The sequence below is a fragment of the Bos mutus genome, chromosome 23 (assembly GCF_027580195.1).
Source record: "Bos mutus isolate GX-2022 chromosome 23, NWIPB_WYAK_1.1, whole genome shotgun sequence".
Lineage (NCBI taxonomy): Eukaryota > Metazoa > Chordata > Mammalia > Artiodactyla > Bovidae > Bos > Bos mutus.
In genome coordinates this window covers 30,679,057-30,703,410 of record NC_091639.1, presented here as the reverse complement: position 1 = coordinate 30,703,410, position 24,354 = coordinate 30,679,057, and the positions used below count along the sequence as shown (strand labels likewise).

The 24,354-nt window shown below is 44.7% G+C and overlaps 1 protein-coding gene across 2 annotated transcripts in view; it reads right to left on the bottom strand.

The window, feature by feature from the left end:
- CLIC5 (chloride intracellular channel 5) overlaps positions 1 to 24,354 on the bottom strand; it is a 172,695-nt gene that overhangs the window by 46,448 nt on the left and 101,893 nt on the right. For both annotated transcript variants that reach the window (XM_070360715.1, XM_070360716.1), the window contains exons 2-3: positions 5,199 to 5,308; positions 1,033 to 1,158 (exon numbers count right to left, since the gene is read on the bottom strand). In XM_070360715.1, coding sequence (XP_070216816.1) covers positions 1,033 to 1,158; positions 5,199 to 5,308 — 236 coding nt within the window. The remainder of the gene's footprint in view (positions 1 to 1,032; positions 1,159 to 5,198; positions 5,309 to 24,354) is intronic.

The following is a 24,354-nucleotide window of genomic DNA, read 5'->3' as shown; positions in this document are numbered from 1 at the left end:
TAAAAAATAAAAATTTTAAATCAATGCAAGATGGTCATCTTTCTTGTCAGTCCACTTATTTCACCTACTAAAACGAAAGTCGCTCAATCATGTCCAACTCTGTGTGACCCCATGGACTGTACAGTCCATGGAGTTCTCCAGGCCAGAATTTCACCTACTAAGTATGTTCTAAAATCCTTCCTGCCTCTCTGCTCCCATCTCACTGTCACTGCCTGAGCCCAGCTCTCTACTCTGTCTTACCTGGAATGTCACCGACTGGCTCCTCCTAGTTGATTTCTAGGAGCTTCCATCCTCTGCTCTCCCTATATTCCCCCATCCCAAAAGAACCTGAAAACGGACTCCACAACAACTTCACTTAAAGCTTTTCAGGGACAAGCCTGCAGGATTAAGTTTCTGCACGTCTTCCTCTGTATGTATTAATAATATTATTGCTCTAGTTTTTCTAAAGGTGATTGTTTGAATCTCTGATTTCAGTCTAGGTACAATGCACACACATCTTGTTTCCAGCAGCTTTTAGGATTTCAGGGCTCTTCTCTCCTCTTTCCTGTTAGGAGCAACTTATCTACAGAACAAGAACCCACAACGCTCTGGTCTCTCCCCTTCCTGACCTCATTTCCAGAAGTCAAAGTGCTCAGTTCAGTTTTTTTTTTCATATTTAATTATGGGTTCTGACCAGACGGGGTCAGATTTATGGATCTTATTCATACGTCGGTGTGGTTTTAAGTCATGGGATTACCTGTCTCCTGGCTGACTTTTCACTTCTTTCAGCTCTTGTTCTGCCATGAAGGCGCCTCTGCCCCCACTCAGGCAGAGGGGCCGGGAGAGAGGACATGTTTAGGGGGCATCAGCTCTTGGGGGCTGGGCTTTGTGGAGCAGGCTGGAGACAGGCAGCCCTTTGGGGGTGAGGAGGGCCATACAAGACTCTCTCTTTGCAAAGAGGGTCCTGAGCTCTGAGCGTTTTTGGAAATCTACTCCCAGGGTCTAGAGAAGTACCCTCCCCGTCATTAGCTCCAGAAAGAAGCAGCGCATTACTTTTCAGGGGTCAAAGTCTCCTCCAGGAACTCCTCGATCTTATTGACGTCTGTCTTCACATCCCCGTTGAACGTCAGGAAGGGTGGATGAGTGCCAGGGGCAAGGTTGTGCAGGTCAGCTGGCTTTCTGTGGAGAGGAGAGAGCAAGGTTCAGGAGGCAGCTTACACCAGGGCGCTTCATGGACACGGAGACCTGGGATGGATCGTTCATTATATGCCCGTTAGCAAAAACAGACTTGGAATGGGACGTAGGGCACAGAAGGGTGGAAGTTCTGGATGAATGTGGTGTGATATAGGAAATCTGGCCAGTGGAATTCAGTAATAGGAGCAAGACAAGATGGCCTGTGAAAAAAGCAGAGCCTGATCACAGGTGACTATCTAAGCTAGAGCCAAGAGTCCAATACCCAGGGCAGAAGTTGGGGTTTGCTTTCAAAAGGTCCTTCACTTATTCCCTTAACAAAAATCTATTAGGCAGAATCCTGAACTTTGAATATTCACGAATTCAGGCATGCTTTTCCACTAAGAATGATCTTCTGTGTTCTTCAAGGTATGCACAGGAGGAAGGAAGTGACATGTTTGACATGGGTCCTTATTCAAGTCAGAAGGCGGGAGCGGGATGGAGCAAAGAAGGGGAAGAAGGGCCAGCAGACGGATGGAGGACCTGCGGAGGGAGTAGACTGCGCAGAGCACAGAGGGAGGAGGAGACATCATGGCAGAAGCTTCCCGGGGCAGGGCTGGGACATCAGAGTCACCCCAAACCCTCTCTCTGAGAATGCACACTCCTTGTGGGAGGCAGGCGTGGGTGGAAACAGTAGAGAGAGGAACCAAGAGAGTAAACAAGGGGGAAGAGGAGTCTGCAATGAAACACATTCCTGGCGTAATCAGCCTGGGAGAGGAAGACAGGAATTTCAATTAAGGGGTCCCTCCCGCGTCCGTGCCCAAACTCACACACTCTCCAGCTGCCTTCTGGGGCACTTGGAACTCCTCAGACAATTGACACTGAAAGCACTTGTAAAATTTAATTTCCTTAGTCCCTGTGTTTACTTTATATGTGTTCCTCCTTTCAGACAATGGAAGGCCATTCTTTACCTTCTCTTCCTGTGTTTTAAGGGCTTCCCTGGTAGCTCATATGAGCTCACCTAAGGCAGTGATGGGCTTCCCAGGTGGCTCAGTGGTAAAGAATCCACCTGCCAATGTAGGATACTCAAGAGATGTTGGTTCAATCCCTGAGTTGGGAAGATCCCCTGGAGTAGGAAATGGCAACCCACTCCAGAACTCTTGCCTGGGAAATCCCATGGATAGAGGAGCCTGGAGGGCTACAGTCTAGGGGGATCACAAAGAGTCAGACATGACTGAGCCTGCATACACACACACACACACACACACACACACACACACAAGGCAATGATGCTTGGGTTCCCAGCAGGGTGGGAAAAATACATACTGATTTTATATTTCAGCAATGACTTCTCTGTGGCTTAAAGATCTGGAAATTATGACAGTGTTAGTCGCTCAGTTATGTCTGACTCTTTGTGACTTCATGGACTGTAGCCCGCCAGGCTCCTCGGTCCATGGGGATTCTCCAGGCAAGAATACTGGAGTGGGTTGCCATTTCCTCCTTCAGGGGACCTTCTGAACCCAGGGATCAAACCTGGGTCTCCTGCATTGCAGGCAGATTCTTTACCATCTGAGCCACCAGGGAAGCCCTGGTGAAATTATTAAGGATGACTTTTTTTTTCTAAGACTCAGCAGAACAATGGCCTCTGGAGTCTGGCGTCCTTCTGAGGTACTGCCTACAGCTGCTGGAGCCCAGCTCATGTTGCCCAGGGACGCTGGTCAGGGCAGGCCCCATCTCTTTGTTGACTCTCTTCAGCAGTTATGAAATTATATAGTTAGGACTTAATTACCTATTGCCAAGTCTGACTTACGGATTATTTAATATACATCAGTCCTCCTTCCCTGACTGGAGGTCAAGATGATGCTAAGAAGAGCCTACATGGGTGGTGTTCTTGCTACCAGCCAGCACAACAGTGAGTGAATGCAAGTGGTCCATGGCCTGCCTCCCCAGATCCTCACAACAGAAACAAGGCACCACTGCTATGCCCATTGTACCCGTAAGGAAGCGGCTCCGGAAAGAGAGCCTGCTGGTTCAAGGACACTCAATTCATGGTGGAGCCAGGATCGGAAATTAGTTTTGCTGGGAATTGCTAAGCTTCACTGTATCAAGCATTTTAAAAGTTCCTTAATTCATATATATATGTATATATATATTATTTTTTTTTTCAGTAAGAAAGTCTCCTTATCTATAAAACTAGAGTCCTGATACTTGACTGGCCTACTTGAAGGGCATTGGCAGGATCAGATGTGATAACAGAAAGGAAAGAGCCTTGTAAGGATCTGAGGAATGCTGGGGTAGCTGATCCACAGCCAAACACCAGTCCACGTTCAACAAATGATACTCCAAAGACCTCCTCTTCTCCACTAAAGGAAGCCAATCTTCCCAACTGGACGAAAGTCAGCTCTCGCAGACACTGTCTGCATTGCATGTGTGTGTTCATTCATTTGACAGAGGTTAGTTGGGCCCCTGAATGAATGAATTAGCTGCTGTGATGGATACAAAGAAACTTAAACATGATCTCAACCTGCCCTTGAGGGATTCAAGGTCTCACGTGAATGACAAAACAAACTTCATAACTGATGAGTCCTGAAGAGCATGGTATCTGAACCGAGGAGATGGGGTTTTTGGTGACAGCCCCTCCAACTCTAGATGGGCACCTTAAACAAGCCATTTAAATGTGTCTAGGTTTCCTTGAATAGAAGGAAGAAAAAAAAATCACATAAAGAATGAAAAAATGGGAAAGCAAGGCTAATTGTATCGGGACTGTAGATATCATAACCTGGTGAGATGCAAACTGATGGAGCCGGGCAGCAGGGACCATAGAGGCTGGGTGAGTCTGGGGGAGGCTGAGGGATAGATGTGCCTGAAAGTGGTGGGTGGGAGGGGGAGGCTTCCCAGGAGATGGGCTTGGTCCTGGGAATTGGGTACCATCTCTCCACATGGTTAAAGGATTATTTTAGGGAAAATATCCTAAAGGATTGTTTCAGGAAGACTATCCTTATGGTAATATAAAAGATGAGGAGAGACAGACAGAGAGAACCTGGATGGATGAAGACCAGCTTGAAGAACAAAGAGACTGTCTGTCTTAACTACCAGTGGTGGGACTTGGACCAAGTGTGGGCTTTAGAACAGACGAGAGAGTTCAGAAGTAAGAAACAGCACAGAGAGAGGATGCTTGGCTACTGATGGACAATGAGGGCAGCAAGAGGAGGAAGCTGGAAATGGTTCAGCGCCTGTAAAAATGAAAGAACAAAGGAATTCAGGGTTTTTTTTTTTCGGGGAGGGGAACTCAACTCAAAGGGAAAATGAAGGTACAAGTTTCAAAACAGATATTTTAAAGTGATAACAGAAAATGTAAGTGGAAACAGCAAGAGGAGAGCAGGGGTCTAGGTACAGAATAATTGACGTGAAGGTGGCAGGGAGTGTGCTAAGCTCACCGAGGAGGAAGATGCACACCGGGAGAATGCATCTGAGCCAGTCCCCATTTAAAGGGGAAGCAGAGGAGAGAGGAGAGAAGCAAGAAGGAAAGCATGTGGCTCGTGATGGTGAACGATGCCGGAATTTCAAACAGTCATTAAAACTGCACTTTAGAAGCAGAACACTAGTAACACTCCATCCCAGTCTCTAATCCAGAGCTTTCACACTAAGGACTTCTAAAGATGGGAACATAGTGGGAGAAATGGTCTGGATTTCAGCTCCTTGGAAACTCAACCTCCCACACCTGGAGTCTGGCTGGGGTCCCCCAGGATGAGGGCAATAGTATGATGGGAATGGCTCACCCTGGATTTTCAGATGTCCATGCCCATCTCTGTGCCAGACACTCAGTCGTGATACCCAGTGCCCAGTCCCTCCTTCTTCCTTGCAAACTGGGACTTGCTCTGTCCCAGGGGTGATGCTTGTTTTCTCAGCCTCCCTTTTAACTAGGGGTCTGGCCAAAGAGGTGTGAGCAGGAGGCAGCTAGGAGCCGAGAGAAGGTTTTCACCTTCCTTCATGGATGATCCCCTGTTCCTGCAGCGAAATCTACTGCTCACGAATGCACCATCCTTTACCTTTTCAGATCCACCGTGGTGACATTGAACACAACTCCTTTCAGCCAGAGGATCATAAAGAGACGCTGAGAGAAGGGACAGTTGCCAATGCTTTCACCATCGATTCCAGCCTAAAAAGAAAAGCACGAGAGTCCTGAGTCGGCTTGTGCACATTAGCAAGAAGGCATATAGGAATCTAACAGCTAGATGCCAGTTTGAGGAGACCTAAGTCCATGCTCCAGCCTTCCTTTAAAGCTGCCTTTTAATATTTGTCATTGTCTTCCTAATGTACGGTGACGCCTGGCACAGAGTAAGGGCTCAATAAACTGTGGAACTGAATGTGAGTTTCCAGCATGGTGATTATGCAGACCCATAACTTTCTGAAACCATTGAACCCTAGCATCTTAGAGTAAAAAGAGACCTTTAACATCACAGGAAAAGTCTTGTGCAAGCGTTGGTTGCTCAGTCATGTCTGACTCTTTGAGACCCCACGGACTGTAGCCTGCCAGGCTGCTCTGTCCATGGGATTCTCCAGGCAAGAATACTGGAGTGGGTTGCCATTCCTTTCTCTGGAGGATCTTCTCGATCCAGGGATTGAACCCGGGTCTCCCACTTTGCAGGCAGATTCTTTACCATCTGAGCCACCAGGAAACCCCTTAACATCATATAATCTGACACCAAGAATGTTGGACCAACTTCTATACTCCTGAGTAATCATCTCGTCTATGCTTGAAGAGCTCCACTCACCAGCAATTTATATCTCTCAAACCAGTCCATTCTGAGGACAGTTCTAACCATCTGAAATGCTTTCCTTCAGTTATATTAATAACCTCACCCAAGTATGTTCCTCTATCGTTTATCCTCTACCCTTTAGTCCTTGCTTTGTGAGGATGTCATGAGCACGGATCCTCAGATTTTGACCTCTTTCTACCTAATCTGCAGGCTCAAGACTTTAATCAATGTCCCACTTAGTTCTACGACTGGACCTTGTGTCAATAACCTATTCATTTGTTAAATTATTCTTTTGAACAGTGAATACATATTGATCATGTGCAAAGCACTGTACACAGGTTTTTCAAAACAGCATTTACTCAGGCGCTTAGGACCCTCCTTGGTGTGGACCAGGGGATGAGACAGGTACACACAGATAATCACGGCAGACAGCATTATTGAGGACCTGCACACTCCTGCTCCCCAACTTTCCCCTCTCACTACCCTCCTCAAAACAGAATTTTTTTTCTCTGAAAGTCAAGTCCGCTTTTACCTCTGAGTGGGCTGCAGATGTGAATTTTATAGTGTATTTTCAGCAAACACGGGAAGAAAAAGGTTGGAGAACTGATTTCTGTGTGATTTATTTCCACTGAGTGGTTTATTGGCTCCAAAATGGTACCTGGAGGGAGAAACCACCTACTCACTCTGTTTGGGGCTTCCCTGGTGGCTCAGATGGTAAAAAATCCACCTGCAATGCAGGAGACCTGGGTTCAATCCCTGGGTTGAGATGATCCCCTGGAGAAGGAAATGGCAACCCACTCCAGTATTCTTGCCTGGAGATGTCCATGGACAAAGGAGCCTGGTTTACTGGCCCCAAAATGGTACTTGGAGGGAGAAATCACCCATTCACTCTAGTTTTTGTTGTTGTTGTTTTAGGGTGTTTTTTTGGGGAGGGGGCAGATGTCTTTCTTTGTATTGGCCTCAAGGCATGTGGGATCTTAGTTCCCTGACCAGGGATCGAACCTGTGCCTCCTGCAGTGGAAGCTCAGTCTTAACTTCTTGACTGCCAGGGAAGTCCCACCCACTCACTCTAGTTTGTCCTCGGTGACCCTGGCAACTGTGGCCTCATCAGGACCAGGCTCCACTCACAAGGAGGATCCCTGGAGGAAAGGCCCATAGCCTGGCTTGAAAAGCTGACAACAATCCAACCAACATCCTGGAATGGGGGCTTACTAAGACTTCTTTTCTTTCTTTTTTTTTTTGAAAGAGAAGGAGAAAAAACTGCCCTCCAAGCTCAGCACGTTATTTTTCCCCTGCAGCTTTGTTTGCTGTGGGGTTGGGGTGGGGACTGGTGCGGATGTCTTCTTTCATACAGGAGAGCCTCAGTGTGTGCTTATTTCTAGCTGGCCCATCACTCCCAGCAGAGGTTCAGGTTTATAATGGAAAACTGGTGCCTTTGCTGGTGTTGTTTGTTGGTAATTGCTATGAAATTACAGTTATTTCACCTTTCTCTTAACTCTACCTGGAACTCCATCCTTATTCAGGTCTCACTTTCCTTGGTACTGGAAACAGATCCACTCTGAGTGTTTCAGACACCACGGGCTTGGTTATAGAAAATCAGAAAGGTGGAGGGCATAGGGCAGGCGCCACCCTGACCACAGGGCTAACGTTACCGATAAAGCCACACTCAGACAGGCAACCATGGATTTAATAATGACTGGTGCAAAACTTGAGTTGATGACATCAGTTCCTAAAAGTATCTTTCTCAAGAAGCACCCTTTTGACAGGTTCTTGGTCCCTTAATACATCCTGACAAAGGAATTTTTCCCCAGGGTCAGTTATGATGTAAGTGACAAGCCGAGAATTCAAAAACAAAAGCCACACACTCTTATCTGTTTTTACCTCTGGTGGTGGGGGTGGGAGTGGGGATACTCATAAGAGACTCGAAGTAGGAACTACAGAAATATTGGAATTCTTATTAGCTGGACCCAAAATTCATATAATAATGTTAATAATACCAATGAATATCTATATTGTGAGGCATTGTTCTAAGTGCTTTCCATATATTGCTTTTTATTTAATTGCATTATCATGAATAAGAAGCTGTCTGTTCAATTCAAATCTTTTATTTTTATTTATGTATTTTTGGTCACATCACCTGGCATGTGGGATTAGTTCCCCAACCAGGGATTGAACCTGAAGCCCCTGGATTGGAAGCACAGAGTCTTAACCACTAGACTGCCAAGCAACTCTTTCTTTACATAACATTTTTAATGCATTTATTCCTCATGTGAAACCTGTGTAGTGAGATAGTGTCATCCTTTTACAGACATGGGAGCTGAAGGGAAATTACAGAGAGGGGACATCACTGGCCTGAGAGCCCCTGGGATGGACCCAGGCAATCTGGTTCCAGACCCAGAGCTCTTAACTGCCATGCGCAGACTCCATCCTGAGGACCCAGCCCAGACAGGTAGCACGGTCACCCAAAGTCATGGAACAGGAGGTGAGGGCGCTGGGGATGTCTGGATACATCCCAGACTGCAGTCCATATGCCACAGCTCTGCGAGCTGTAGAGGCTGGTGGCAGTCACCGTTCCCCCCATGTCTACTACTGTCTTAGGATTCTAGATGTAGTAAAAAAAATTGCCAAAAGACCAAGAGAAACAAGACACAAGGGGTCTGTCTTACTGTCTCTGCATCTCTCTTTCAGCTTCACCGTCCCTTCCCTTCCCTTTTCTTGTGCTGGGAACACTTAACATGAGATCTACCCTCTTAAGACATGTTTCAGTGTGCAAGGCAGTACTGTCGACTATCCAGTGTTGTAAGCGGCTCTCCAGCGCTTACTCACTTTGCTCAAATTAAACTGTATTTCTGTTATTAGGAACTCCCCGCTTTCCCCTCTCCTTGCCCCTGGCAACCGCCTTTCCACTTTTCGATATTATGACTTTTGCTATTTTTCAGTTCAGTTCAGTCGTTATTTTAGTTACTTCATATAATCATCATGCAGTATTTGTCTTTCTGTGATAAGTTTAATTCATTCACCGTAGGTCCTTGAGATTCATCCATGTTGTTACACATTTTAGAATTCCCTTCTTTTTTAAGGCTGCATAATATTCCATGCCTGGAAAATCCCATGGATGGAGGAGCCTGGTGGGCTACAGTCCATGGGGTCGCACACAGTCGGACACAACTGAGCTACTTCACTTTCACTTTTCACTTTTATGCATTAGAGAAGGAAATGGCAACCCACTCCAGTACTCTTGCCTGGAAAATCCCATGGACGGAGAAGCCTGGTAGGCTGCAGTCCATTGGGTCGCAAAGAGTCAGACACAACTGAGCGACTTTACTTTCACTTTTCACTTTTATGCATTAGAGAAGGAAATGGCAACCCACTCCAGTGTTCTTGCCTGGAGAATCCCAGGGACAGGGGAGCCTGGTGGGCTGCCATCTATGGGGTCGCACAGAGTTGGACACGACTGAAGCGCCTTAGCAGCAGCAGTATTCCATGTGTGTATACATCAGTTTTTTTATCCATTCATCTATCAATGAGCATTTAGGCTGTTTTCATATCTCGGCTATTTAAACAGTGCTATAATGAACACAGGGCTTCCCAGGCACTGCTAGTGGTAAAGAACCCCCCTGCCAATGCAAGAGATATAAGAGACATGGGTTTGATTCTTAGGTCAGGAAGATCCCCTGGAGGAGGATATGGCAACCCACTCCAGTATTCTTGCCTGGAGAATCCCATGGACAGAGGAGCCTGGTGGACTATCCACAGGGCCATAAATAGTTGGACACAACTGATGCAACTTAGGACATACACTGTCATAATGAACACAGGAGTGCTACTATCGTTCAGATTCTGATTTCAGTTATTTTAGCTGACTCCCCAGAAGTCGGATTACTGGGTCATATGGTAGATCTATTTTTTATTTTTTTGAGGAGTCACGACACTGTTTTCCATAGTCACTGCTCCACTTGGTATTTTCACCAACAGTGTGTGAGGGTGCTAATTTCATCCTGGCCAAGACTTGTCATTTGTTTTTTCTAGAATAGCTATCCTGAGGTGAGATCTCATTGTGGTTTTGATTTGCATTCCTCTCGTAATTACTGATATTAAGAATTCTTTTTTGTTGGATATTTGTATGTCTTCTTTGGAGAAACATCTATTCAAGTCCTTAGCCCGTATTTTAATTGGGTTATTATTTTTTTGGTATTGAGTTGTTCATTTTCCTCTTTTTCTCCTTCCCAACTAACCAGTCCTGTGCCCCCATATAAACCATTTGATAAACTCATGGGTTAAATGTGGTATGCTTGTGGCAGCCACTTGAAACATCAACCAAGAACTTGGGGGACTCAGGGGGACCCCAGGCCCTGGAAAGTATGAGGAAAAATCCAGATGGACTGTGGTCCAAAGAGGCTCTGAGCAATGGGGGCTGGGGTGGTCAGAGACATGGTGAACTGGGTTGAATAACATCCCCTCCCAAATGCACGTCCACGCGGAACCTGTGAGTGTCACCTTATTTGGAAGCAAAATTTTACAGATAAAATCGAGTCAAGATGAGGTCATGTTGGATTCAAGTGGGCCCTAAACATTTGGGCACAGACACAAATGTCGTATTGAGATGGAGGCAGAGATTGGATTGATGTATCTGGCAAACCAAGGTCAGCAGACCCCAGAAGCTGGAGGAGATTAGGGCGGGGTCTTCTCTAGAGATTTCAGAGAGAGCATGGCCCTGCTGCCAACTTGATTGCAAACTGCCAGCCTCCAGAACTGTGAGAGAACACATTTCTGTTGTTATAAGCCGCCCAGTTTATGGTCATTTATTTTGGCAGCACTAGGCAATGAATGCCAACGGTGGGGTCAAAGGAGAATGGCTGGCAAACAGAGGCTGGCAAACTCCCCCAGTTCATCATTCACTTTTCCATGGGCCTCACGTGCACACAACTGCCAGCCAGCTCTGACCCCAAAGTACTGTCTCTTCCCTAGGTATAGTAAATGTATTGACTAGAACATGTATATGCTATACTATACTTTGCTATATTATAGTGTATTATTAATACATTCTACATCATCTAAGCTGTAATAACACATAAACTTTGTACCCCAGTGGCTAAGACTCAGCATTCCTAATGCAGGGGGCCTGGGTTCAATCCCTGATCGGGGAATTAGATCCCACATTGCACAGCTAAAGATCCAGCATGCCCTAAAGAAGACAGAAGCATGCCACAACCAAGACCCAGTGCAGTCAAACAAATAAAAATAAATATATATAAATAAAAAACATAAACCATTATACGCTATGTAATAGTACATATAATAGTAATGGCAGGATGCAATTATATAGGTTGTATGATTACACATTATATGCTGTATGCCAACTAAGTCATGTTATATGCTATGACGTAGTCTCTCACGCTATATGGTAAGCTTGGCTGATGTTTTATTCAAGTTGCCTTCAGCAGCAACAAGCCCAGGTACCTAAAACTGAGTGCCTGTTAGAAAGCATGCATGTTGAGGACAGGATGATATTGCTCCATTTTTATAACTTGAGTATCTCAAAATTTCGATGTTGGCCCTCTAAAGAGCATCCTGAGAAAGAAGCTTGGGTTGCTGAAGGCATTATAGCAGAGGATTATGGTACTAGACCCACCTCTGCCTCTGATTCACCCCGTGACCTTAAGTCTCAATCTTTGCACTTATAACTTTCAGCAATTTTCTAAAATCAAGCAGCTAATGGAAAATTATCAGCTTAAGACAGCAGTTTTCCAGCTCTTTTGGTTTCAGAATCCTTTTGTGCCTTTTAAGATTGTTGAGGATACTAAAGAGCTTTCGTTCATGTGGGTTATAGCTATCGATATTTACTGTATTATAATTAAGGCTAAAACATATTTATTTCCTCATCCATTAAAATATAATAATAATGACAAATATATTACATGTTAACACAAACAGCATATTTTAATATAAAGAAACCATATATTTAGAAAAAATTTAGTAAGAAGAGTGGCATTGTTATAGTTTTACAAAATCTTTGACTGACTTAGGAGAAGTCAGCTTCTGCATTTAGTATTTTCCTATTTGTTTGGAGTCTATGAAAAAAATCTGGCCTTACCCAGATACATAGTTGGAAAAGGAAGGAGCAATTTAATAGCCTTTTCAGATAATTTCAGATAATTGCAAGTATTTTTCTTTTATACCATACCAAAACTCAACAAGTGGTAGTTTCTTAAAAGTTAGTTGATAGGTGGAATTTGAAACCCTATCAATGAAATTCTTCCATTCGACTAAAAAGAAAAAAAAAATCATCTATCTCGCACTTTGCATGGATTGTTTACTCATGAATGGTTTTGTCACATCACAAATTCATCATTTTGAAAATAACATTTCACAGACTTAAGTCTTCCAAATGGTCATACATTTTCTCATATGATAGCAAAATATCTCATTCAGAAATATCACCACCAAGTTCATCAGAAAAATTTAAGCAAGGAGAAGCTGTCAAACTCCTAGTGGCAAATGCCTATTTTCTAATATTCTCATTTTCTCTTCAAAGTTTGTCTTTTATTATTGGCAACGGATACCGCCAGCTGTTAGCCTTGAAATGACAAGCTCATTTCCTTCATTTTCCAGGAAATGTCTGGAAAAACCATGATTTGTCTGCTGGTTGTCTTTCAGGCAAAAACTGTTCTGTGAGAGAAGCTGCTGGTCAGCCCATTTGCACAAGTACTTCTCCTGAGACAATCACTGTGCTTGGCAATGCGGTCGAAGGGCTAAATGTGCATTTCCCATTTCATCCACCAGAATGTTTAAAAGATACGTACTCACGGGCTGAGATTTTAATTACATTAGATGACTTTAACAGCTTCGTCACAATCATTCATAAATGAGACCGGCTCTTTTTTTTACTCTTCGTGTATGACAACTCTATACCACTTCCTTTATTTGCACTAAAACCCCAGCAGATTTTACCACAAAATAGCAACCTGAGGGAGAAACAATGACTTTGAAAATATTATGACCTCCCAGGATCTCTGAAAGGATCTCGGGGACCCAGGAGTCGGTGAACAACATTTGAGACCCGTTGGACTAAGACATTCCACAAACAGACCAAGGTACATAGAGCTTCGTCTCCAGACAATAAAGGGACGCTGATAATTGCCCAAAAGTCATTTGCTGGCACCAAGGTCCAGAAGAGAGAAGAATGACTCAGAGAGAACCCCAAAAGAAATAGCAGGATGAGGAGAGATGACATTTAAGCTGGACAGATGTCATGTCACTTATCAGTTTATTGTTTCCCAGCTCCAAAGGCACCCTTCAATAAATGTTGGGGGATTCCTTTCAGCATTTCTAAAGTGGAGCGTGGAGGTAGGGTTTCCCAGGAGAGAGCATGGGAGGGCCCCTGCAGAAAGAAGGGGCTCTCCTGATGCCTCTGGTGTGGGCTGGGGGGTCAGGTCTCCAGCCTCAAGCCAGGAAGGGATCGCTCTGGCCCCTGCAGCCTCACCTGCTGATAACCTTTCTGCAGCCCTCTGAACACAGAAGTGAAAGCCCCCATGTCGCCTGCATACAGCCTGCCTGTGGTCTAGGCGGCCTCACAGATCTGCTACTTACTCTGCAAGCCCCATGTGGCCTGAGGGTCCCTTGTACCCACCAGCCCCTGGATCCTTCTGCTCACCTAGGCTCGCAGTGCTGATCATCTGCTTTGAACTCAGGAGGGTGGCCCATTGCTTGGCTAGCAATTCCAAAACAGCTCTGGCCTCGCCAGAAGAGTGAACTTCTTTGCTTTCTGCGGGCCTGACCACACCTTCTCCAGTGAGATTTGCACCCCTTCCAAGTCTGCCACCCCTTGGCTATTCTCCTTCAGCTCTAGAGTATACCATATACTGCTGCTAATTCACTTCAGTCGTGTCCGACTCTGTGTGACCCCATAGATGGCAGCTCTCCTGCCCCTGGGATTCTCCAGGCAAGAACACTGGAGTGGGTTGCCATTTCCTTCTCCAATGCATGAAAGTGAAAAAATGAAAGTGAAGTCGCTCAGTCGTGTCCGACTCTTAGCAATCCCATGGACTGCAGCCCACCAGGCTCTTCCGTCCATGGGATTTTCCAGGCAAGAGTACTGGAGTGGGGTGCCATTGCCTTCTCCGAGAGTATACCATATAGAGTGTCCTTATATGTAATGGTTACTCAGGTATCATTAATTATCGCTTATGTTACACTTCTCCCGCTAAAACCACTATGTGGCTTCTCTCTTCTGATTGGACCCAGACTACAACAGACGCTTAAATGTCTGATAGCTCAAATTCGAAGATTTTTAGGCTATTTAACTATTCTTTAAAAAAAAAAATAATCCCACAAAATTAAGTTCTAAATGAGGTCAAGAAAGAAGCCTGAATTTTCTCCAAAGAAATTAAATGTCACGTTTCAACTTTCTGTTGCTTCAGCCTATGAAAACTGTCCCTCAGGACTTAAGTGGTTAAACATTCTTTTCGAGTTTCAGATAAAAATTCTACAGCAGTGGGGTTGGAGTTGACTTCAGACACAATATGATCTAGCTCTTTCTTTTTAGTTGTAAGGAAATAGTCCCAGAAAGGCTAGATGTCTTGCCTATGGTTGCACAGCCTGGGCCCATGGCAGAATCAAGGACATAATTTTTTTTTTTGCTGTGCCATGCGACTTGCAAGATCTCAGTTCTTTGACCAGGAATTGAACCCAGGCCACAGCAGTAAAAGCCTGCCACTAGGCAACCAGGGAACTCCCAGGGATATAATTCTTGATTCCTAACTTTTCTCTAGGCTAGTTATTCTCTTACAGGAAAGAATGTTGAAGTGACAAAGACAACAAGAAGAGGACTTTCTTTTTATATAAAACAATTCATCTATATAGCACTAAAATGATTCATACCAAATGGAAGAGAAAGAACTTTTCTTTATAGTATGTACTTTCTATATAGTATTTGGATCTGCCCGCTTTCTTCATATAAGTCAGATGATATGCCTTAGTATGATCATCTTTTTAATACCAAATGATCTGTCATTCCAATGATTTGGTTGGTCAGCCCCTCATGAATAGAGATGAGATTTGGTGATTTGTGGTCCACTTGAAGAAGGTAAGTTCTACCCTTAAAGAAACAACATTCTTTTTCTCAGCAGTCACATAAGGCTTAACTCACTGGGGTCACTCTGGGCATTTTTCATTCAATTGTTGTTCTGTGTTTAGTCGCTAACTTATGTCTGACTCTTTGCGACCACATGGACTTCAGCACTCCAGGCTTCCCTGTCCTTCACTATCTCTCAGAGTTTGTTCAAACTCATGTCCTTGAGTTGGTGATGACATCCAACCATCTCATTCTCTGTTGCCCCCTTCTCCTCTTGCCCTCAATCTTCTCCTCCTGCCCTCATCCCAGCATCAGGGTCTTTTCCAATGAGTCAGCTCTTCACATCAGGTGGCCAAAGTATTGGAGCTTCAGCTTCAGAATCAGTCCTTTCAAGAAATAATCAGGGTTGATTTCCTTTAGAATTGACTGGTTTGATCTCCTAAACAGGTAATAAGTATACATTTGAGGCTTCAGAGATTGTCAACATTTATCTGAAGTTGATTACAAAGGCTGAATAAGCTCTATGCAGAAGGCTGCCTGTACAATGTCATATGAAGAATTTCAGGTATATTGGTCAGGGTTCTGCAGAGAAATAGAACCAACAAGATTTGTGTGTGGAGAGAGCTAGGGATAAAGACAGAGATAGAGATAGAGATAGAGATAGAATTGTCTCCATCTGATTGCGGAGGAAGGTGCGTCTAAAACCTTGTGGGCTATGTCATCAAGTTGGAGACTTAGGGAAAAGTCGCAGTTCAAGTTCAAAGACAATCTGTTGGCAGAATTCCCTCTTCTTCAGACATTGTCAGCCATATTTCTATTAAGGCCTTCTACTGACTGGATGAGGCCTGCACACAAGATAGAAGGTCATCTGCTTTACTCAAAGTCTACTCATTTAAATGTGCATCTTATCCCCGCCCTGCCCCCGCAAAAAAAAAAAATCTGCCTGGAAGCAGTCAGCATAATATTTGCCCAAATACCTGGGCATGACAGCCTAGCCAAGTTGACACATGCAAATTAAACATCACAACAGGTGAATTTAAAAATATTACTTGAGACAGGTAACCCATCAATTTAGTATGTGTCATCAACACCTTAGCTCACCAGATGGTTTTTATAAACAGCTGAACATAGTTATGTAAATATCCCCTCCCAAAGGAACTTGTAGGCTCCATGCCCAGAAGGCTACTTGGCTCAAGTGTCTGACTAGGAGAGCAGGGTCCAGAGATACCCTGGACCTGAGTTACCAGTCTGTTCTGATAATGGCTTTGGGCCCAAGGCTGCCTATAACTCAAGGAGCTGAGTAATATCACTGGGCTCAAGGCCTCTCGGGAGCGACCTTCAGCCTGCCCTGAGCTTTATGGCTTCTGCAGAGAGCTTGTACTCACCCTCCTGCTTGTCCACATACCCTCCAAGAAAGAACCACCCCCTCCAGCCCAACACCACGCCAATGCCCCCCTTTTCCAGCCCCTTCTTTCCATTTCCATGTGTTTTCCTTCCTACTGTTCCATGTCCAAACTATTCGAACAAGTGACTTGGTTTCTCAAAATTCTTGCCAGTCCTGCTTCTACTTAACATGCTCTTTTCTTTTTTAAAAATCAGGTTTTAGCTGCAGCATGCAGGCTCTAGTTTCCTGACCAGGGATCAAACCTGGACCAGCTGCACTGGGAGCGTGGAATCTTAACCTCTGGACCACCACGGAAGTCCTTTAACTCCTTCTTATGAAACAGTTCTCTTTCAGTCACTTTCTGGGACTAAGCACTCTCCTCCCTCCCGTGTTTCCTCCTTTCCTTCCGCCCTCCTTCCCTTCCTCTTTCCGTTCCTCTCTCCTTGCGTTCCTTCCTCCTTGCCTCTCTGACTTAGCCCTACTTGACTGCTCTCTTGTCACTAGAGCTGTTGTCTATCTCCTCCTCTTAAAACTCAGCCCTCTGCCACCTGCCTTGTCACCTGCTGCCTCACACACATGCCACTGGGAAAGGTGCACGAGACCCTGCGCTCAGAAGAGCCCCGCACTTGGCTTAACGCTCTGTGGTTGCTGTCTCGAAATCCTTTTAATCATTTTGAATGAAGGATGCCACCCCTTCACGTTGCAGGGGGCCCCACGGGTTGACAGCCGGTCCGACACGTGACTCATCTAATCCTTTGCTGAAACCTTCCTCTTCCTAACTTTTGCCCTCTCAGCTGATAGTTCATCCCCTACTACATTTGTACACTTTTGAGAACTCGTCTAGTCCTGAGAACATGATTATCCTCCCCGAGACAGCAAGAACTCTGGCTTTTAGGCCCATAAACATACAGTTTACTCTGAGCTTTTAAAAAAGGAGAAGGAAAGAAAAGGAAGAATGTTGAAATGCTGCAGAGCTTGCTTGGTTTAATCCTTCCTTGTTACTTCTGTCTCTTGTCCTGTCTCAGTCCATTGTTAACGTAGTACCATAAAATTCACCTCATTTCAATTAAATAGTTTTCCAGTTATTAGATACCTGAGGTTTTCTTATTAGTAAATCAGACTTACTAATTAGTAAGCATTTAATAATATTCTTATTATTGCTTTTTTTAATATCAAATGATCTGTCCTTCTAATAATCTAACTGGTAAGACTTCAACTAGCACGGATGTGACTTGGTGACTTATTTGGGGTTCTCATTTTATGAAACCCTAGGGACCCAGGAAGGACACAAGAAATCTAAGTTTGATGGGAAGTGCCGGGAGCAGGAGCTCTGCCCCTGGCAAAGGTCATGAGGAAGGAGGCTCGGCATACGCAAAGGCGGGATCGAGCCTTGGGAGTCCCCCTGGAAATTCTCGAGCATCTACCCCCCAAAACCAGAGTCTGCCTACTTTCTGCTTTGTGCTCTCACCTACACCTCTGACTGTACAGGAGGCTGTCCCCCACTACCTCTCTCTGAAAAAAGAATTAATTTACAGCTCCAGTTAATAATTCCTGGGTGTGACAGTGTTTCAACCTACAAACTCCTTTGGAAGTCCTCTAGCCTGCCTGAATAGGTTTTTCAGGCCACATGTGATTGTTCAGAGCCTCCCAACTGTGAGAGGCATGAGATGTTCTAAACTGTCTGAATACAGATTCCTTTGAGCAGTTAAAAGATTGATTAGAAATTGTATTGGTGAAGAGTTTTTCACTTGTTGGGCCAATGTTTGCTGCTAAGTTTCCATATCCCTTATCTGCTGTGTCCCTGGCAGTGTATTGATTAATATAATTGGTGTAAGTAGTAGCTTTAATGTTTGTAATCTTGGACCCTTGAGTTAATTCTTTTTCTTGTTATAGCCCACCACACCTTTGCCCTATAGGAATACAACTAATGCTTTTGGAGGGTGGCGCCTGACTAATCACCTTTAGAGAAAAATAAGTTTTCTGAAGAAAGGGTCTTAAAATGTTAACAGGCCTCCGGGCCAGAAGATGATGCAAATCCCCTAAGCTTTTGCATATGATAAGTTTGCAGGAAGAAAGCCTGGCTTGCTGCATGACTCTACCCCTTCCCCCCATTATCCTCTATGCATAACTTAAGGTATAAAAACTACTTTGGAAAATAAAGTGCAGGCCTTGTTCACCCAAACTTGGTCTCCCCATGTCGTTCTTTCTCTCACCTTCTGGCTGAATTATTCAGCCTCTTTTCTCCACTGAATTTCCTCACTGAGCTATCCTTATTTCAGCCTCTTTTCTCCACTGAATTTCCTCACTGAGCTATCCTTACTCTATTACTCTTTATATCCTTAATTAACGTTTAATTAAGCAGTTGTTTCCTGATCCTCGCCAACGCCATCCCCACTTCAAATTCCCTGGATCCACCGGGGCTGGACCCCAGCAGGGAAGGAAATCCAAAAAACAGAGGAGATATATGTGTGTGTGTGTATATATGTATATATATATATGGTTCATTTTGTTGTACAGTAGAAACTAACACAACATTGTAAAGCAACTATACTCCAATAAAAATTAATTTTTAAAAAAAGAAATGCAAGCTTGATTGCCCTGATAAGTCTTCCTAGTGACTCCAGCATGCCTCAGAAGACAGAATGATTCTCATTCATATCATAAACCTATACAAGCCTTGCTGCTGCTAAGTCGCTTCAGTCGTGTCCGACTCTGTGCGACCCCATAGACGGCAGCCCACCAGGCTTCCCTGTCCCTGGGATTCTCCAGGCAATACCAAGCCTTAGAAGGTCCCAAGGTCCAAATCCTCTGCTTCTGAGTTTGACTCTTTCTGCTACATTGACCCCAGGTGTAATATTTAACACAATTACATTCTACTGCCCTAGAGGTAGGCTTGTGTCCTTAACTTCACAGACTTCTGTGGTGCAGTGTGAAGGGCTGGTTGTAGAGCTGGACAGATCTGGGTTCAGATTCCAGCCCTGATATCAAACAGCTACCGTGGCAGATTTTATTTTTCCAAAGTGGCTATAGTACAATTTTCAGTCCCATGGGCTCTCCAGTGGGAAAGTCTGTATTTTCCTTCTTGAAATTGGGTGGACCTTTGTGCCAGCTTAGACGAACAGAAGAATGTCACAGTATGTGACTTCTGAGACCGGGTCATTTAAGGTGACCCAGACTCTGCCTGGCTCCCTGTGTCTTCTTTGGGAACTCAGCCCTCATGTTGTGAGGAAGCCCAGAGCCCATGAAGAGGCACCATGGAGTATTCCGGCTGACATCGCCAGCTAAGTTTTCAGCTGACAAGTGCCCTCAACCACCAGACACGTGAATGAGTGAGATTTCAGATAATTCTAGTTCCCAGGCTTTGAGCTGTCCCAAATGACAACCAGTGGGTTATTCCCACCAAGCCCTGGCCAAACTGCAAGTTCATGAACAAAATAAATGCTTTCATTGTTTAAAGGCACTGAGTTAGGGTGGCTTATTATCCAGCAGATAACTCTCATAACACGCTTACCCTCAGGCTCCTTATCTACAAACTGGGGGCAAGAAACATCTACCCTGCAGGGCTGTTTCATGACTCGATGATAATATGTATAAAACATGATGCTTGCTATTGTCATGAGCACAGAAGACAGACATTTAGGAAGAGCTTATTAAACATCGCTATTTGTGAAATGCTATGCCTTGGTAAAGAGTCAGGAGATCTCTCTTTGATGCCACAAAAATTCAACAATACCTCCGGTCCAGGGTTTCGGGTGTGGAGCAATATATTCAATGGAGAAAGCAAACACAGGAACAACTGTGGCTACTGTCCACTGACCGGAGATGTGTATTCCTAAGCCAGGGAAGGATCACATTGACCATGAAGGGGAAAACGGAAAGTGATTTGTATTTGGTTAGCTGTTGGTACAACCACGGACACACGCACAGTAACACTCCACCACCAAACAACGTATTCAAGCAGCCCAGGAACCAGACTCAAAGGTTTGTAACTCCAGGAAGATGGATGGATGAAGCGAGGGATCAGGTCTCTGACAGATTCCTGGCAGTTTTCTGCTGAAGCCCAGTGGAAGCCTTTGTGTTCTCTGAATATCCGGGAACCTTGGCCACAAATATTGATGGGACCCTTATGCTATTCTTTAGGCCTGATTACGGCTCTCCGTGCTTGGATCACAAGATCTGAACGCTGGAATTCTTCCACCTCAGAAATGCACCACAGCGCAGAAAACCAGAGAGCAATACAAATCCACCGTCTCAAATAAACAGAACTCCTTCCCACATGGGTTTAATTTGAAGACGTCTTCTCACTTAAGCCTCCTCCAGAGGATACCAGTCCAAATGGAGGAAACATGCCTTCAACTTAATTAGACCACTGTCAAAGTTTTGCTTTCCTCCCTTGACATTTTTTAAATTATTATTCAAGATGCTGTAGGAATTAGTTCCAGCTTTTGATCATGCATCCATTCCCCCTTCATTCATGGAATGAACCCACAATGCCTATGATCCTCATACAGAATGAGGGTATATCTCAATACTGATTCTCTGACAAAAAGAATGGTGTTTGGAATCCTGTGACAACAGAGATTCTGCCACTGTTCCGCATCCTGCCCTCTGCTCTGGTTGTCCGCATGTGGGGTTTTTTTTTACTTTGTTTTAAATTTCAATTATTTTGCCAATTATCTTTTTAAAATATTATTTACTTATTTATTTGGCCATGCTGCGTAGCATGGGGACTGAACTGGGGCCCCCTCAGTGGAAGCATGGAGTCTTAACCACTGGACCACCAGGGAAGTCCCTGAGTGAAGGTTTTAAATTGAGCATCTTCATATCACAAACTGGTCTGCAAAGACTTTAGAGAAATCACAAAATCTGTCACCAGGCCTCTCCGTTGGGTTCAGTGAGCTCTCATCTATCCAAACCTCTCAAATCAGACAGGTTAAAAGCCTTGTGGCACTACAATCAAATCTGAATCATGAGATTTACTAAACAGGGTCATGTAAATCCAGGACCCTTCTGGAACATTCTTTGCAAAATTAGTGTTTTATCTCAGTAAATTAGGATTTATAAAGCTTGAAAAGTCTATCCTAAAATTCATTTAATCATGCCACATCCAGGTCCCACACTCAGATATTCTGAATAATTAATCTGGGATAGAACTCAAGTCCGGCAACCCACTCCAGTCTTCTTGCCTGGAGAATCCCATGGACAGAGGAGCCTGGCAGGCTAGACACCGACACGAACCGAAGCGACTTAGCACACATGGAGAACTCAAGTGATTTTTCTTTTTTTTTTTTAACTCTCAAAGTGATTCTAATGTTTAACCAGGGCTGGCTTGTTGGTGCTTAAAATTAGGGATGGACAATACACTCCTCTAAGAAACATGGTAAAAGAGAAAACTGACAAAAGAGCTCCCTGAACCCACATGAGATGCAGGAACCAGAGTCTCAGGAGACACTTGAGGTGCCCTCCCTGCTCTGCTGGCTCCCTTTGCTTAGCTAACCTGGACACTCCTTAGGATCAGAGCCACCCTCTCCCCCTCATGCCACTGCTACTGCTGTCCCTCCCCATCGTCAGTCCTTGTCCCGGAAGAAGGGCACCATCTTGAGTCATTCAAGGAATGCGGAACACACTTTGGATGAGGATGTCTGCAGAATCTAAAGTCAACACAGACACAAACAGGAGCTCCACTCGCCAATGGATGTCTTCCCAGTCACCCATCCACGCAGAGCTCTGCAGGTAGGTCCTCCCTGAAGGTGACAGCACTCTGACTGGGTCCAGAAATCCTGCTTCTTGGCGGAAGCTCTCCCATGATCAGATGTGCTCAGCTGCCTTCCTCTCCCCAGACACTATTCTCTACCATCCTCTAGCCAACAGTGGCTGGAAACTTTACTTCTTCTGCAACACAGAATTCCATCAAGTCCCATGTCTGGCTTTCCTGGATTTCCTGGCCACATAGGAGGCTTTAGCTCTACCTCCAAGCAAGTGCAGTCACCTGGCCATGTGGGGAGCGGGACCAGCATCGTCACTGGGGGCCTCTTGGGTGCTGGGTCTGGCAGGGCAGTGCTGAACGAGACCCTGTCCCACATGGAGGTAGCAAAAGTTCAAGAGATGATGCCCTGGTCATATGTGGAGTGCAAGAATGATAGAAGCTGGGTGGAGTGGAAGCAGGAAGGAGCGATGGCCCCAGATGGAGGGTCTTCTCTGCCACCATGCTGGAGAAAAATGTTCACCAAGTACCTTCTGTCCCATAAGCTCCCAGCTCCCGCAGAACTTATTGTAAAGACTGTCATTTTAGATGATTATATGTCCTGCTTCAAAGCAGATGGGGGTGGGGGGGTGGTTTACAAACAGCCTTCCAGCCAGGTTTTGCATCGAGGAGACCTCATTTCATTTTCTCTGCCTTGAAAATCGTCCGTCTGAGCTGGCTCATGGCTGAGTTACACGTTCAAGCTCAGGCCAAGCTATAATTGAAAAGAAGTCTGTCTTTTGTAATCCCTGAGGCCCAAAGGGGAAATGAAAAGCTTTTCCAAATGGCAGCCTAAGGCAGGAAATGTTCTATTTATTGTATTCCCATAAAAAAAAATTGACCCCAGTAATTATACCACACACACAAGAGTCCAGGTCATCACCCAGGAAGCCACAATCTGAGATGGGGATCTGCGTTTCTCCCCCAAAAGGGAACCGTTCCAAGACCCATCATATTTTCCATCCCAAATTCTAGCTACAAGAGACAGATTGCCCATCCTACCTTCTGCCTGGCCGATGGGAGTCACAAGAATCCCTGGGCTGGTGCCAGATGTTCTGCAGGGTAACATGCCTTTGAGAACGTCATTGCCTTAGTGTCACCTTCTGCAACCTCGCCCATTAGATGAAGGGATAACTGGACAATGTCTAGTCCTGAATTCTTTGTTTCTCTCCATGCTCACTTGTTCAGCAGTATTAATTGGGCACCGATTATAAATTATAATTGACCCTTGCTTGTGAAGAACTGTAATGCAAATTCTCCACTACGTGCCTAGCAGAAAATATTGATAGTGGCCATGATAAAGATACAAAACTGCTCCCAAATAACTCTGAAATAAGTGAGGTGCAGGAGCTTTTCTTTCCGTAAAAGCAGACGTTTTTCTTCTCCTTTACTGGATCTTTTCTGTGCATCTCAGAATTGGGTGTGATGCTTCTCGGTACTCAAATCCACAAGTACCACAAACCCCAGGTTTTGGCTTCTGCATCCTAACACTGAGACCTGCCTTATTGGAAAAGACCCTGATTCTAGGAAAGACTGAGGGCAAAAGGAGAAGAGGGCAACAGAGGATGAGATGGCTGGATGGCATCACCGACTCACTGGACATGAGTTTGAGCAAACTCCGGGAGACGGTGAAAGATAGGGAAGCCTGGCACGCTACAGTCCATGGGGGTCACTAAGAGTCAGACTCAACTTAGTGACTGAACAACAACAACAACGGAGATCCACAGAGACACTCTTTCAAATCAGCCATTTGGACGAGAAGAAGCATTTTCAGCTCTAACAGAGATCACTCAATCCATGGACTTTTATGTCACTGTAGACAGTCACCAAAGCCTATCATTTGTATTTCCATTTAGTTTGAAGGTATCGCATAGAACTGTTGCACCTGTGTGTTAAAAATTGTACTAATGCCATGTCTTCCACACCCCAACCCCCAATATCCACCGTTATAAGCCAAGACAAGCTAAAGTCACAATAGCTTCCCTTTACTTGTAAAACCTATCTAAGGAAGGAAACCTGCTATTGTTGGGCTATGTTTAGACTAGATGATGTTAAGCAATGGCCTTCAACAATTTACAGCAGATAGACTGCTGGATCTTATCTAATGTTTAGAATCAACCCCTTCAAACAACCTTTTGATGGAGAGGTAGAAGAAATGCGGCAAAGTTAAAATGTGCTCAGTCGCTTCAGTCAGGTCCAACTCTTTGAAACCGTTTGGACTGTAGCCCATCAGACTTCTTTGTCC